Source organism: Chiloscyllium punctatum, chromosome 4 (assembly GCF_047496795.1).
Source record: "Chiloscyllium punctatum isolate Juve2018m chromosome 4, sChiPun1.3, whole genome shotgun sequence".
NCBI lineage: Eukaryota > Metazoa > Chordata > Chondrichthyes > Orectolobiformes > Hemiscylliidae > Chiloscyllium > Chiloscyllium punctatum.
In genome coordinates this window covers 23,174,099-23,191,546 of record NC_092742.1, presented here as the reverse complement: position 1 = coordinate 23,191,546, position 17,448 = coordinate 23,174,099, and the positions used below count along the sequence as shown (strand labels likewise).

General features: G+C 44.9%; 1 protein-coding gene and 1 non-coding gene across 3 annotated transcripts in view; one reads left to right on the top strand and one right to left on the bottom strand.

The window, feature by feature from the left end:
* Window positions 1–17,448, bottom strand: part of ccdc85ca (coiled-coil domain containing 85C, a) — a 244,521-nt gene that overhangs the window by 85,997 nt on the left and 141,076 nt on the right. For both annotated transcript variants that reach the window (XM_072568247.1, XM_072568246.1), the window contains exon 2: window positions 11,478–11,554. In XM_072568247.1, coding sequence (XP_072424348.1) covers window positions 11,478–11,554 — 77 coding nt within the window. The remainder of the gene's footprint in view (window positions 1–11,477; window positions 11,555–17,448) is intronic.
* On the top strand, window positions 13,981–14,053 carry trnak-uuu (transfer RNA lysine (anticodon UUU)). Its single transcript has one exon. It is a non-coding gene; the product is annotated as a tRNA-Lys (tRNA).

Genomic DNA, 17,448 nt, shown 5'->3' with positions numbered 1-17,448 from the left:
ACATTATTTATAGGAATATTCTACAAATACAATGGCCCAATCTACATTTGGTCTCCTAATTATACAGGAAACTGTACTGTGAGTAGCAAATACAGCAGAATAATTTGAAAGAAGTACTTGCAAATTGCTGCTTCACTTGGAAGTATAGCTTGTGACCCTTAAGGAAATTGGATCATTTAATTTAAGATAAATCATTTTTTTCATGTCGACTAAAATACAAAACAGCACATCACTGAAATAAACCAAAACATTTAGCAACCAGTCACCTCCAAATATGTGATGTGAATAAGCTAAATTGGACCAATTCCTATCTGAGCCAAAGCAGGTCTTTCCCACTGTTTACAACAGATAATACTTTGCCCTTTCATAATACCAGCCGATCAGATATTAACAGTGGGAGATTGATTAGTTCTAAAGGGAGTTTTCCATCACAACAAGGTCATTTCAGCTTAAGGCTAACTTTGCTCCCCCAAGCTGGTAAAATACTAACAACATTGCCACTGACACCCAGTCTGGAGGCTCTTAAAAAATCAGTCAGCCATTAATGCAGCTTCTGTTCCTCATCTGATACTACCACATTATACAGGAGCTCCACTGAATATGTGTGTGTGTGTGTTTTTGCTTCTGGTCAAATCCAGAACTAAGTCTGTCCAAATAGCTATGTTTGTTTATCTTGCTGGCAGCAGTACACTTCAGTCAAATGCTGATATAATAACCTGATCAAATGGATTCAGAGCTTGGGGCAGCAGTAAATCTGAAATACCTTACCAAACTAAAAATACAGAACCTATCGATCTGGGATCAAACCTGAAAAATATCACAATGTTGAACCCGAAACATTAACTTACTCTCTCTCTCCCCAGACTCTGCCAGACCTGCTGAGTTTCTCCAGCAGTTCTATTTTTATTTCAGATCGCCTGTATCCACCGTGCTGTGCTGATAATATTAGAACAATATTCGTCATTACTTTAATACAAGGGGTGGTTTCTTTAATTATGTAGTTCATAAGGTGGGGGAGGAAGCTTTCCACCAAGAATAAAACAGTAAAACAGATGCTTCATGAGTGGGACCCATGATGTCAATCCAACAATGGTAATTTTTTTTTACTGATACCATGGCAAAGCCTTGTCATAGAGTCATAGAGATGGACAGCACGGAACCAGACCCTTCGGTCCAACCCGTCCATGCCGACCAGATATCCCAACCCAATCTAGTCCCACCTGTCAGCACCCGGCCCATATCCCTCTCAATCCTTCATATTCATATACCCATCTAAATGCCTTTTAAATGTTGCAACTGTACCAGCCTCCACCACTTCCTCTGGCAGCTCATTCCATACACGTATCACCCTCTGCGTGAAAAAGTTGCCCCTTAGGTCTCTTTTATAACTTTCCCCTCTCACCCTAAATCTATGCCCTCTAGTTCTTGAATCCCCAACCCCAGGGAAAAGACTTTGTCTACTTATCCTATCCATGCCCCACATAATTTTGTAAACCTCAATAAGATCACCCCTCAGCCTCCGATGCTCCAGGGAAAACAGCCCGAGCCTGTTCAGCCTCTCCCTATAGCTCATATCCTGGCATTATCCTTGTAAATCTTTGCTGAACCCTTTCAAGTTTCACAGCATCTTTCCAATAGGAAGGAGACCAGAATTGCACACAATATTCCAACAATGGCCTAACCAATGTCCTGCACAGCCGCAACATGACCTCCCAACCCCTCTACTCAATATTCTGACCAAAAAAAGAAAGCATTCCAAATGCCTTCTTCACTATCCTATCTACCTGCGATTTACTTTCAAGGAGCTATGAACCTGCACTCCAAGGTCTCTTTGTTCAGCAACACTCCCTCAGACCTTACCATTAAGTGCCTACGTCCTGCTACAATTTGCTTTCCCAAAATGCAGCACCTCACATTTATCCAAATTAAACTTCATTTGCCACTTCTCAACCTATTGGCCCATCTGATCAAGATCCTGTTGCAATCTGAGGTAACCTTCTTCGCTGTCCACTATACCTCCAATTTTGGTGTCATCTGCAAACTTACTAACTGTACCTCTTATGCTCACATCCAAATCATTTATGCAAATTACAAAAAGTAGAGGACCCAGCACTGAATTTTGTGGCACTCCACTGGTCACAGGCCTCCACCACCACCCTCTGTCTTCTACCTTTGAGCCAGTTCTGTATTCAAATTGCTAGTTCTCTCTGAGATCTAACCTTGCTAACCAGTCTCCCATGGGGAACCTTTTCGAACACCTTACTGAAGTCCATGTAGATCACATTTACCACACTGCCCTCATCAATCCTCTTTGTTACTTCCTCAAAAAACTCAATCAAGTTTGTGAAACATGATAGCCATGTTGACTATCCCTAATCAGTTCTTGCCTTTCCAAATACATGTACATCCTGTCCCTCAGGATTCCCTCCAACAGCTTGCTCCCACCACCAACATCAGGCTGACTGGTCTGTAGTACCCTGGCTTGTCCTTACCACCCTTCTTAAACAGTGGCACCACGTTAGCCAATCTCCAATCTTCCGGCACCTCACCTGTGACTATCGATGATACAAATATCTCAGCAAGAGGCACAGCAATCACTTCTCCAGCTTCCCATAGAGTTCTAGGGTACACATGATCAGGTTCTGGGGATTTATTCATCTCCCTCTGTATTGCATGTTGGAAAATTATTTCCCAGCATACATGGCAAGTACACATCAGAGGGCATTGCTTCCCACTGAAACAGAAACACAAGAAATGGTCTCCCTACTGTGTATGCCTTTGCCCCAGTTTCTTCAGGCACTATCAGTCAAAGTTTGGGAGAAGATTTGTAGCTCGGGGGCTCGTTGTTGTGGTTCTGTTCGCCGAGCTGGGAATTTGTGTTGCAGACGTTTCGTCCCCGTCTAGGTGACATCCTCAGTGCTTGGGAGCCTCCTGTGAAGCGCTTCTGTGATGTTTCCTCCGGCATTTGTACTGATTTGTATCTGCCGCTTTTGGTTGTCAGTTCCAGCTGTCCGCTGCAGTGGCCGGTATATTGGGTCCAGGTTGATGTGCTTATTGATTGAATCTGTGGATGAGTGCCATGCCTCTAGGAATTCCCTGGCTGTTCTCTGTTTGGTTTGTCCTATAATAGTAGTGCTGTCCTAGTCGAACTCATGTTGCTTGTCATCTGACTCTGTGGCTACTAAGGATAGCTGGTCATATCGTTTCGTGGCTAGTTGGTGTTCATGGATACGGATCGTTAGCTGTCTTCCTGTTTGTCCTATGTAGTGTTTTATGCAGTCCTTGCATGGGATTTTGTACACTACACTGGTTTTGCTCATGCTGGGTATCGGGTCCTTCGTCCTGGTGAGTTGTTGTCTGAGAGTCGCTGTTGGTTTGTGTGCTGTTATGAGTATGAGTCCTAGTGGTCACAGTAGTCTGGCTGTCAGTTCAGAAATGTTTTTGATGTATGGTAGTGTGGCTAGTCCTTTGGGTTGCGGCATGTCCTCATTCCATTGTCTTTCCCTTAGGCATCTGTTGATGAAATTGTGGGGGTATCCGTTTTTGGCGAATACATTGTATAGGTGTTCTTCTTCCTCTTTTTGCAGTTCTGGTGTATTGCAGTGTGTTGTGGCCCTTTTGAACAGTGTCTTGATGCAACTTCTTTTGTGTGTGTTGGGGTGGTTGCTTTCGTAGTTCAGGACTTGGTCTGTGTGTGTGACTTTCCTGTATACCTTTGTGGTGAATTCTCCGTTAGATGTTTCTAATGGAGAATTCACCACAAAGGTATACAGGAAGGTCACACACACAGACCAAGTCCTGACCTACAAAAGCAACCACCCCAACAGGCACAAAAGAAGTTGCATCAAGACACTGTTCAAAAGGGCCACAACACACTGCAGTACACCAGAACTGCAAAAATGAGGAAGAAGAACACCTATACAATGTATTCGCCAAAAACGGATACCCCCACAATTTCATCAACAGATGCCTAAGGGAAAGACAATGGAATGAGGACATGCCGCAACCCAAAGGACTAGCCACACTACCATACATCAAAAACATTTCTGAACTGACAGCCAGACTAATGCGACCACTAGGACTCATAACAGCACACAAACCAACAGCCACTCTCAGACAACAACTCACCAGGACGAAGGACCCGATACCCAGCATGAGCAACACCAATGTAGTGTACAAAATCCCATGCAAGGACTGCACAAAACACTAGATAGGACAAACAGGAAGACAGCTAATGGTCCGCATCCACGAACACCAACTTGCCACGAATCAACATGACCAGCTATCCTTAGTAGCCACACACTCAGATGACAAGCAACATGAGTTCGACTGGGACAACACTACAATTATAGGACAAGCCAAACAGAGAACAGCCAAGGAATTCCTAGAGGCATGGCACTCATCCACAAATTCAATCAATAAGCACATCAACCCAATATACCAGCCACTGCAGCGGACAGCTAGGACTGACAACTGGAATAGGCAGATACAAATCACTATAAATACCGGAGGAAACATCACAGAAGCGTTTCACAGGAGGCTCCCAAGCACTGAGGGTGTCACCTAGACAGGGGACGAAACGTCTGCAACACAAATTCCCAGCTCGGCGAACAGATCCACAACTATCAGTCACCCTGCATTTCCACAGTAAAGCACAACTGTGCAGTCAGTATAACTGCAGGCTGCAAAAGACCCCATAAGAACACAATTTGCAAACACATGGAGCTCATTCAGAGGCACAGATAGGAAATATAAACGTCTACCTCTCCTCAAAATGTGCAAAAGCTCTCCTATTTCTACGGGTTATAAGAAACAGCACTCCATCCTTACTCACTTACTATTATCTTCCCATGCTGACTACCTTTCATGGTTATTTTAATTTATTAGGATATAGCTTCATAGTCAGAAAGAGTTAGCAACTTGCACCACTGGGATTAGATTCAAGGTTTCAGACTTAAAGCAAGACTCACATATATGCAAGAGTTCTGCATCAAACAGATTTCACGCAGTCGCAATCAATTTTTGTCAAGCATGAACTAAGCAAGCTATCTTTCTAATTTTACATTTAGCTGCTAATCTCATTTAGAGGTGCCATATGGTAAAGTTATAATTTTGCCAAAGAAGCCTGAAATTTGGAAAATAAACAGAAAATGCTTGAAACTCCCAGCAGGCCAGGCAAAACCTGTGGAAACACTGCCATTATTTCTTCAGTAGGCTGTTCCTGTCAAAGTTCATGGATCTGGAGCACTCCCTCTCCTTTTCTCTCTCTCCAGTAACAGATTGATGTCCTTCCAAACTAGCAAGGTGTCTCTGCAGAAAGTAGTTTGAGGTTTTTAACATTGGGATGAAGCACAAATGGCTGAAAATATGTCTGACTAGGAAAATGGACAGAAGAACACACCAGATGGCCTCATCTTTAGAGACCGCAATTTCCCTTCCCACGTGGTTAAAGATGCCCTCCAACGCATCTCGTCCACATCCCGCACCTCCGCCCTCAGACCCCACCCCTCCAACCGTAACAAGGACAGAACACCCCTGGTGCTCACCTTCCACCCTATCAACCTTCGCATAAACCAAATCATCCGCCGACATTTCCACCACCTCAAACGGACCCCACCACCAGGGATATATTTCCCTCCCCACCCCTTTCCGCCTTCCGCAAAGACCGTTCCCTCTGTGACTACCTGGTCAGGTCCACGCCCCCGTACAACCCACCCTCCCATCCTGGCACCTTCCCCTGCCACCGCAGGAACTGTAAAACCTGCGCCCACACCTCCTCCCTCACCTCCATCCAAGACCCTAAAGGAGCTTTCCACATCCATCAAAGTTTACCTGCACATCCACTAATATCATTTATTGTATCCGTTGCTCCCGATGTGGTCTCCTCTACATTGGGGAGACTGGGTGCCTCCTAGCAGAGCGCTTTAGGGAACATCTCCGGGAAACCTGCACCAATCAACCACACCGCCCTGTGGACCAACATTTCAACTCCCCTCCCACTCTGCTGAGGACATGGAGGTCCTGGGCCTCATTCACCGCCACTCCCTCACCACCAGACGCCTGGAGGAAGAACGCCTCATCTTTCGCCTTGGAACACTTCAACCCCAGGGCATCAATGTGGACTTCAACAGTTTCCTCATTTCCCCTTCCCCCACCTCACCCTAGTTCCAAACTTCCAGCTCAGCACTGTCCCCATGACCTGTCTGACCTGCCTATCTTCTTTTCCACCTATCCACTCCATCGACCTCCCTGACCTATCACCTAATGTACTCTATGCTACTTTCTCCCCACTCCCACCCTCCTCCAGCTTATCTCTCCACCTTTCAGGCTCTCTGCCTTTATTCCTGATGAAGGGTTTTTGCCCGAAACGTCGATTTTACTGCTCCTCGGATGCTGCCTGAATTGCTGTGCTCTTCCAGCACCACTAATCCAGAATCTGGTTTCCAGCATCTGCAGTCATTGTTTTTACCTATATCATTTCAAATGTATAGGCAATATTTTGTGGTTGATTAGTGATTGAATACTTATGCCTCAGGCATTCTGCTCCCGTCTAACTCATTACCTTGGGCTCACAGGACTACAATTTCACTGTCTGGGTGATTTACCTCTCTCAGACTGGCAAAGGACAAAGCAGTGGTCAGCTGCAATCAACAAATAGAAATTCTCACTTTGAATTGCACTCAGGAGGTGCTAATGGTTCACGTTCTGCTGAGTAGGGTGGTCGTCAACTGGTTCAACAGTAAATCAATGCCTCTCTGCGCAAGGTGGAAGACTAAGGGGAATAGAGAGATCATCAGTACAACCGATTGGATTTGGTGCAATCGTGAGTGCCCTGTCCAGGATACCTTTCAGGCAGAGGAGGCAGCCACGTGGATCTGATCCTCGTGGGTCTGATCCGAAGCCTAGTCCAGTTGGCAAGCCACAGAACTGGGCTGTGATAATCTGAGAGGACGATTGCTCTGACTGCCTCCTCCTTGCCTTCTTGTCCATACTGTACAGGAGAATCCAACTGGGGTTTGCCATCTACAACCAGTGTTACCCCAAAGTGGTTTGCAACCTTTAAGTTCAGGACCCCTACATATCTTGTGGAATTCTGTGCACCTCCAGCCATACAAATAATACATCATAAATCACTAATGAACAAAAGAATGAAAATGCAAACTGATTTAATTATTATCTTTTCTTTAAATGGAGAAGGACATTTTGAACAAGTTTTTAAAAACAACTGGCATAAATTTCAATTGACCTGAAAATCACATGAAACGCTTTTGGGATGTTTGAGGAACTCTTAGGCTCCAGGGAGCCATGGCTGTAAAACTCAGCCCTCGATCAAATTAAGATAAATAATTACAGTTCTTAGAGGCGTTTCCAACAAAAATGACTGGAGAGAAAGATATCTGGTAGCAGACAGGAGCCAACCAGCTGAAAACTGACTGACCTGAAACTGGTTCAATTGTCACGCTGTTGGTCAGTCAAGCCCAACCTGGCTTCTCTTTAACAGTTGTAAAGAACAGGTAGAACCAATCATGATCTGATGAAGAGCAAGAGCCTGCACATATTGATTACAGGCTAAGCCCTCATACAATCATATAAGATATCATACAAAGACAGCAGAGGGAGGATGGGCAGACCTGAATTGTAACTTGTCGCACCATAAAGAAATGGTGATTGAGTACAAGAAAAAAGCCATTTATGAAAGCGTTCCACTGAACTAAGGTTGGAGCATGCGGGGTAGCATAGGATTCTGCTAGTTGAAGGCAGGCCAAGGACTACTCATGTCATTGCAAATATAAGCCGTCTGAGGCCCGGGAAATGTCACACACTATTCAGCCATGATAAACAGAATCAAAGAATCTGCTGTTGATTCTGAACAGCAACACAGACCTGTCCGCATTCCTCTGATGCACATCATCAATTCAGTCTCTGCTTTTGCATTGGAGCGAGGCAGGTCTAAAGAGAGTGATACATGATGGCAAATATAAATGAACAGCAGGATGGAGAGACTGCAGTTAGGAGATTGGAACAAAAGAAAGGGAATACAGGGTCCGGGATAGTGCTAAAAGCACCTTCAGTTCTGGTTTCAGAGCTATCAAATTCAGTGAGTATTTGTCGATTCCTAAATTAGCCATACTGTTTCTGGTTATAGCTTTCATAGTTGACACATTCAAGCAGTAGCTTTTGTTGTAGGGCTTTCGACATTTTCCTCAGTTGTTCTGTCTTTGAATTTGACAATCCAAATTTTATTAGGCTGGGATTGACAGAGTTTAGGCACCACACCAAGGGCATTGTCAATGGATGTGTCCAATTCTCTTCTGAAGTTTTGTGGGAATCATTCACAACCAGTTGACAATTTAAAGAGCATTCTAAGATCAGTCAATTAGGGTGGGACATGCATATCTTGCAATAGCAACCCAGTGGCTTTCCTGGCTATTTTTACACTGCTATCCCACAAATTACCAGATTCTTTGCATTCAAGTTCAAAAGGGAGACTGATAAAAATAACCACCTTGAGTGGTGAAGTGAGACGGTGATGACAAAAATATAGCAGAAGCCACAAGATTGCAGAAAATAGAAAAGGAACAGAAGCTGGAAACAGAATTTCATTTGAGCGCACTTTCAAAAGTTTTCTCAAAAGCTATACTTTTTGCTGAGCTGTAACCAACATGCCAGCTGATGTCTAACAAGTGTCTTGTACAAGTTCAACATTTCCTCATTGCTCCTGTACTTATTTTTCTATTAATAAATCCAAGAAAACTGTAGGCTTTATTAAGTCTTCTCACCACTTGTCATGATGTCACAGATTCATAAAGCTATACAGCACAGAAACAGACCCTTTGGTCCAACTCATCCACGCCGACCAGATATCCCATATCCCTCCAAACCCCTCCTATGCATACACCCAACCAGATGCCTTTGAAATGTTGTAAATGTACCAGCTGCCACCATTTCCTCATTCCATACACTCGCCACCCTCTGTGTGAAAATGTTGCCCCTTAGTTTCATTTTAAATCTCTCCTTTCTCACCTTAAACCTGTGTCCCATAGTTTTGGATTCCCCCACCCCGGGGAAAAGACAGTGTCTGTTTATCCTATCCATACCCCTCATGATTTTATAAACCTCTATAAGGTCACCCCTCAGCCTCTGACGCTCTAGGGAAAACAGCCTCAGCCTATTCAGCCTCTCCCAATAGCTTAAACCTTTCAACACCAGCAACATCCTTGTAAATATTATCTGAACTCTTTCAGGTTTCACAACATCCTTCCTATAGCAGGGAGACCAGAATTTCATGCAATATTCCAAAAGTGGCCAAACCAATGTTCTGTACAGATGTAATATGACCTCCCAACTCCTATACCCAATGTACTGACCAATAAATGCAAGTATACCAAATGCCTTCTTCACTATCCTATCTACCTGGGACTCCACTTTCAAGGAACTATGGAACTGCTGAAACTGCACTCCAAGGTCTCTTTATTCAGCAACACTCCACAGGACCTTATCATTAAGTGTATACTAGGAGAAAGTGAGGACTGCAGATGCTGGAGACCAGAATCAAGAGTGTGGTGCTGAGAAAGCACAGCAGGTCAGGCACCATCCAAGGAGCAGGAGAATTGACATTTTGGGCATGAGCCCTATATGCGTCCTGCCCTGATTTGCCTTTCCAAATGCAGCATCTCAAATATATCTCAATTAAACTCCATCTGCCCCTCCTCAGCCCATTGGCCTATCTGATCAAGATCCCATTGTACTCTGAGGTACCACTCCTTCCGTGACTCCCTCGTCAGATCCACACCCCCCACCAACCCAACCTCCACTCCCGGCACCTTCCCCTGCAAACCGCAAGAAATGCAAAACTTGCACCCACACCTCCCCCCTTACTTCCTTCCAAGGCCGCAAGGGATCCTTCCATATCCGCCACAAATTCACCTGCACCTCCACACACATCATTTACTGCATCCATTGCACCTGATGTGGCCTCCTCTATATTGGGGAGACAGGCCACCTACTTGCGGAACGTTTCAGAGAACACCTCTGGGACACCCGGACCAACCAACCAACCAACCACCCCATGGCTCAACACTTCAACTCCCCCTCCCACTCCACCAAGGACATGCAGGTCCTTGGACTCCTCCATCACCAGACCATAGCAACACGACGGCTAGAGGAAGAGTGCCTCATCTTCCGCCTAGGAACCCTCCAACCACGAGGGATGAACTCAGATTCCTCCAGTTTCCTCATTTCCCCTCCCCCCACCTTGTCTCAGTCCCAACCCTTGAACTCAGCACCACCTTCCTAACCTGCAATCTTCTTCCTGACCTTTCCGCCCCCACCCCCACCCCCACTCCGGCCTATCACCCTCACCTTAACCTCCTTCCACCTATCGCATTTCCAACGCCCCTCCCCCAAGTCCCTCCTCCCTACCTTTTATCTTAGCCTGCTTGGCATACTTTCCTCATTCCTGAAGAAGGGCTCATGCCTGAAACATCGATTCTCCTGCTCCTTGGATGCTGCCTGACCTGCGGTGCTTTTCCAGCAACACATTTTCAGCTTTGATCTCCAGCATCTGCAGTCCTCACTTACTCCTCCTCTGAGGTAACCTTCTTTGGTGTCATCTGCAAATTTACTCATTCTTATGCTGTCCTTCCACCTTCATTGATCTGTGCACATATACATACAGGTACTTCTGCACGCCTTTTCAAACTGTACCCCTTCTTTTATATTGTCTATCCATGTTCTTATGACAAAGATGCTTCATCTAGCAGTTCTTTGCATTAAGCCTTAACTGCCACCTAGCAGCCCACTCCACCAACTTGTCAATGTCCTTTGGAGTTCCACACTGCTCACACTTCACAATTCTACCAAGTGTAGAGTCATCTGCAAACTCTGAAACTGTCCACTGTACATCATGATCTAGATCATTTATATATATATATATATATATCAGGAAAAGCAAGGGTCCACATACTGACTGCTGGGAAGTTCCATGATAACCTTCCTCAACCAGTTTGAATCCACATTGCTACTGACTTGAATTTCTTGAAAGGCATTGTCAACTTTCAGTAATTTTGCATTAAGGTATCACATGTGTGCATAGGTCCAAGTGATGCAGATAATGTATCTGCTCAATACAAACATACCAAACAGTTAGAAATGACATTCTACAAACCATACTGTTGAAGTGGCCCCACATTACTGATGTGCACCAATGGATTTGTCATTGACTTGTTATCACGTTTCCTCGGGTAGTGAGCATTATTTAGATATTAGAAAACTTCGCTGCAATCGCCAAACAAGAGCTCTTCATGCCATGAGTTTGTATTTAGACAATACTCAATGTATGAAAGCATGATGCAAAATCTCTGCCCCGGTTTCATTTTCAGGGGAAGGCCTTCCACTAATCACTGCAAGCACTGACTGATGATGGAGAATTTTACACATTAGCCCAACGTTCAGACCAGGCGCCTGGTGTGACAAACCTGTGCTAAAATCTTGTTGTCTTCTTCCAGTAACTTGACTTTACTTTCGAGCTGCCTGATGTAGGCTGAAGCTGGATCTGTAAAAGAAAAGCAAGATGGGAGTCAGGAAAGGTGACTGATGGAAATCTGCCCACTGTCAGTAATGAGTCCTCCCTTTTTAGATTTCACATGGGAGAAAGTGAAGGCTGCAGATGCTGAAGATCAGAGTCAAAACGTGTGGGGCTGGAAAAGCACGGTCGATCGGGCAGCATCCGAGGAGCAGGAGAGCTGATGTTTCGAGCACAGCATATTCATCAAGGATGGCAGTGGGCTGGGGGGTAAGGCAGCTAGGAATGCAATAGGTAGATAGATAGGGTGATGGTGATAGGTTGGAATGGAGGGTGGAGCAGATAGGTGGGAAGGAAGATGGACAGGTAACATAGTTCAAGAGAGTGGTGCTGAGTTGGAGGGTTGGATCTGGGATAAGGTGGGGGGAGGGGAGATGAGGAAACTGGTGAAATCCACATTGGTTCTGTGTGGTTGGAGGTTCCCATGGCAGAAGATGAGGTGTTCTTCCTCCAGGCATGAGTGGGTAGGATTTGGCATGGCGGCAGCCCGGGACTTGCATGTCCTTGACAGAGTGAGAGGGGATTTAAAGTGTTCAGCCACAGGGTGGTGGGGTTGTTTGGTGTGTGCAGCTAGGACATGTTCTATGAAACGTCCCGCAAATTGGCGTCCTGTTTCCCCAATGTAGAAGAGACCACATCAATAACAATGGACACAGTGGATGAGGTGTTTGGACGTGCAGGAAAATCTCTGCCAGATGTGGAAGGATCCTTTGAGGCCTTGGGATGGAGGTGAGGGAGGACATGTGGGCTCGAAATGTCGACTCTCCTGCTCCTTGGATATTGCCTGACTGGCTGTGCTTTTCCGGCCTCATACGTCTTTACTTAGATTTCATACTGTCATACAGCAAAGAACAGGCCTTTCGGCCTATCCACGTCTATGCCGACCAGCAAACACCAAACCACCGTAATTCCATTTATCTGTACTTGGTCCTTAGCCTACTATTGCCTGGCATTGTAAATGTTTATCCAGGTGCTTCTTAAACGTTGTGAGAGTACCTGCCTCCACCAACCTCTCCAGCAGAATCTTCCATATTTCTATCACTCTCTGGGTGAAAAAACCTTTTCTCAGATCTCCTGTAAACAACTTACTCATATTAATCTACCACTTGCTTCATTCCTTTAAATGCAGGAGCTCAGTGCAGAATTTGTAGTTGGTACTTCTCAAAAGGACCAGAAACTGAAAGTAAAAGAACCCAGTTACTCAAAAGTTTTGCTCCTTTCTTACAATTTCCAAATTATCTTCATTGACGAAAGACACAATGAGTTAAATGTTATCTTGGGAGGAAACAATGCAGCATGGACAGTCCATTATCCAGTGAGCTGGTTATTTAATTAAACAACAAGTTCAGAACCCCCCCACCCCGGTCCTCAACTTACTAACTTCCATATACATCGCATCATCCTCTGCCATTTCTGCCACCTACAAACAGACCCCACCAATAGTGAAATATTTCCTTCCCCACCCCTATCTGCTTTCCATAAATACCCTCTGCGATTCCCTTGTCAGGTCCATGCCCCCCACCAACCCACCCTCCCCTCCCAGCACCTGCCACCCGCAGGAATTGCAAAGCCTGCACCCACACCTCTCGCCTCACCTCCAGCCAAAGCCCCAAAAGAGCCTTCCACATTCATCAGAATTTTACCTGCACTTCCACACATCATTTACTGTATCTGTTGCTCCTGATGTGGTCCCCTCCACATTGGGGTATAGGACGCCTACATGCAGAGCACTTCTGAGAACAGCTCTGGGACACGTGCACCAACAAACCCCACCAGCCTGTGGCCGAACACTTCAACTCCCCCTCCCACTCTGCCGAGGACATGCAGGTCCTGGGCCTCCTTCATCGCTACTCCCTACCCACCCGACGCCTGGAGGAGGAACACTTCATCTTCTGCCTTAGGACCCTCCAATCCCATGGCATCAATGTGGATTACACCAGTTTCCCCTCCCCCACCTTATCCCAGTTCCAACCTTCCCAATCGGCACTGCCCTTGTGACCTGTCCTACCAATCCATCTTCCTTCCCACCTACCCACTTCACCCTCCTCTCCAACCTATCACCATTACCCCCAGCTCCATCTACCTATTGCACTCTCAGCTATCGTTTCCCCCAACCCACACCCCTCCCATTTATCTCTCCATCCCCTCGGCTCACAGCCTCATTGCTGATAAAGGGCTTTTGCCCAAAATGTCAATTCCTCTGCTCCTCAGATGCTGCCTGAACTGCTGTGCTTTTCCCATACCACACTCTCGACTCTAATCTCTCGCATCTGCAGTCCTCACTTTCGCCTGGCTATTTAATTCAGTTGATATTAGCATAATTGGATAGAGTGAGTTTTTTTAAAGTATTAATTTGAGTGATTGTGGTAATCACTGGCAATGTCAGTATTTAATAGGCCCAGATAGCTTCGTCGGTAGAGCATCAGACTTTTAATCTGAGGGTCCAGGGTTCAAGTCCCTGTTCAGGTGATGCATATAATTGAGGTAAAGGCAATGGCCTGAGAAAGTTAGAGTTCCCTAATTACTTTGGGGTGGCACGGTGGCTCAGTGGTTAGTACTGTTGCCTCACAACTCCAAGGACCTGGGTTCAATTCCAGCCTCAGATGACTATCGGTGTGGAGTTTGCATGCTCTCCCTATATCTGCATGGGTTTTCTCCAGGTCCTCCGGTTTCCTTCCACAGTCCAAAAATGTGCAGATTAGGTGAACTGGTCACGCTAAATTGCCCGTAGAGTTAGGTGCATTAGTCAAGGGTAAATATGGGGAATGGGTCTGGGTGGGTTACTCTTCGGAGGGTCGATGTGGACTAATTGGGCCGAAGGGCCTGTTTCCACATTGTAGGGAATCTAATCTAATCTTTAATGCCAATCCCTAATTACCCGCAGGGCAGTTAAAAGTCAATAACATTGCTGTGGGTCAATGTAGGCCAGACCAGGTAAGGGCAGCAGATTTCTTTCCTAATGGACATTATTGAACCAGATTGTTGAAAAAACTAATCAAAAATGGTTTCGTGGACTCTGCTTTCGGGAATTCAAACACCACCATCAACCATGGTAAGAGTCAAACCCAGGTCCCCAGAACATAACCTCGGTCTCTGGATTAATAGTCAAGTAATAATAGCACTAGACTATCACCTCCCTCTAGGTTAACTGCTTGCTTTACACTTCTGACCATGAGAAAATTTCCATTCCAATATATTTGACAAACATTGCACAAAAATTGAATTTATCGAACAAAGAACACTTACATCCCAGGAACAGGCCCTTCGGACCTCCAAGCCTGAGCCGATCCAAATCCACTGTCTAAACCTGTCGCCCAATTCTTAAGCATCTGTATCCCTCTGCTCCCCACCTACTCATGCATCTGTCCAGATGCACCTTAAATGAATTTACCGTGTCTGTCTCTATAAACTCTGCTGGCAACACGTTCCAGATGCCCACCACCCTCTATGTGAAGTATTTACCACGTGTATCCCCCTTAAAATTTTCACCTCACATTTTGAAAGTGTGACCTCTCGTTATTGAATCCTTCACCCTGAGAAAAAGCTTGTCTCTATCCACCCTGTCTATACCCTTCATGATTTTGTAAACCTCAATCAGGCCCCCCCTCAATCTCCCTTTTTCTAACGAAAATAAACCTAACCTACTCAACCTCTCTTCATAGCGAGCACCTTCCATACCAGGCAACATTCTCTGCACCCTCTCCAAAATGTCCACATCCTTTTGGTAATGTGGCGACCAGAACTACACACAGCACTCCAAATGCAGCCGAACCAATGTCTTGTACAATATTAACATGACTTGCCAGCTCTTATACTTAATACCCCGTCCAATGAAGGTAAGTATACCATATGCCTTCTTGACCACTCTAATCACCTGTGCAGCAACCTTCAGGGTACAATGGACCTGCACTCCCAGATCTCTCTGTCCATCAACTTTTCCCAAAGCTCTTCCATTCATTGTATAATTTGCTTAAGAATTAGTCTTGCCTAAATGCATCACTTCATATTTGTCTGGATTGAAACCATTTGCCACTTTTCTGCCGAACTCACCAGTCTATCTCTATCCTCCTGTATTCTCTGACAGTCTCTTATACTTTCTGCTACTCCATCAATCTTCGTGTTATCTGCAAACTTGCTGATCATACCAACAATGCCCTCTTCCAGATCACTTATGTATATTACAAACAACAGTGGCCCCAACACTGACTCCTGTGGAACACCACTGGTAACCTTTCTCCATTTTGAGAAACTCCCTTCAACTACTACTGTCTGTAAATCTGTTGCTCATCCAGTTCTTTATCCACCTAGCTAGAACACCTTGCAACTTCACTTTCTCCATTAGTCTACCATTGGGAACCTTATCAAACTGTCTGATTACCTCTGATCAGACAGTGGGAAAACAACAACACATCTCCGTTTGGGTGATCAGATTAGTCCCAGGACGAAACTGGATTATGTTCTTGGATACCACATGGACCGAATGGATTTACTCACATTTTTGACAGAATCAAGAGAAGGGACTGGATCGGAGCTCTGCAGGAGGGTTGGCATAAAGATTTTGATGTCAACTTCCAATTATGTGATACAACTTGAACTTTCAGTGTAAAGGTTGGGGAAGCAACCTGTTGCCTCCCAGTGCATGAAGTAGATGAGCAGCTGTCTGCTACACACACACAGACATTGTAATCGGCTCATGTCATCCTGACCCAAGCTGACGGCATGATGCCAGGCTGGCAAAAGGAGCAGTCAGTGAGATAGACCGAGCTTAGGAGGACATGACTCCGTTCCCAAAGTTACATTCCTCCACAGCAACAGCACAGACAACACAATGTTTTATTAAAACATGAAAGAATAAGAGATGACCTGAAGCAGAAGGGGTTGTCAGAAGCTTAAAAGACATTAGAATCTGAAATGATGCTTAGCTTGAGGGGTTCTGAAGAGAGCAAGATGCAGAGAAACATTTGCAACAACAGATTGGGTTGCAGCAGATTCCTATTAAAAATCAACAAGTATTCATGCACCACAATTAAGGGCTAAATTGCAGCCCTGTTTTTCATAATCCAGTCCCTAAATTCAAATTGATAATTTAAATTTCTCAGCAGCAAATCCTTTTTTTGGTATTTTACTTACCTTGCTTATTTTAAAAGATATAGTCTCTTTTTTGGCGTAGAAAAAAAAACCCTGAGTTATCAAGAGATGACTGTATTAAAGTTGTTTAATTTATATAACAGGACACAAACAGAAGGAAGATTTAAAGAGTATCTTTCAAATTCTCACGATGCCCCAAAGCACTTTACACCAGAAGCTAGTTTTGGTCATTCGTGGCACAGAATGCCAGTATTGCTGCAAAAAACAAAGCTTGTTATCTTGCACTAAACAGGACTAATGCAAGAATGTCAAATGTCAAAGGGAACAACAGTAGGTGTATTCCCCATGGTACTTCTTGAACGGAATCAATTTGCCATTTTTAAAATTTTTTCCCTTGGTGCATGCTCCATGGAAACCAGAATCTACGTGTCAACCAATTAGCACTCTGTTTCTCAAGCAATATCAATCATTGTTCCCGTCAAATTTTGCAGCTGTTACGTCTGTCCTGGCGAGTGCAATGCAAGAAGCTTTAACGATGTGTCTCCTTTTCCATGATACTAAAAATGTTTGAGGTACTACAGTAATGTGGAAGGCATGATGACCAATGACGGCACAGCAAGTTCCCATAAACAGCAATGTGATCAACCTTTTAAAAACTTATTCATGGGATGTGGGTGTCACTGGCCAGGCCAGTATTAATTACCCATCCCTAATTGCCCAGAGGGCAGTGAAATGTCAACTGCATGGCTGTGGGTCTGGATTCACGTGTAGGTCAG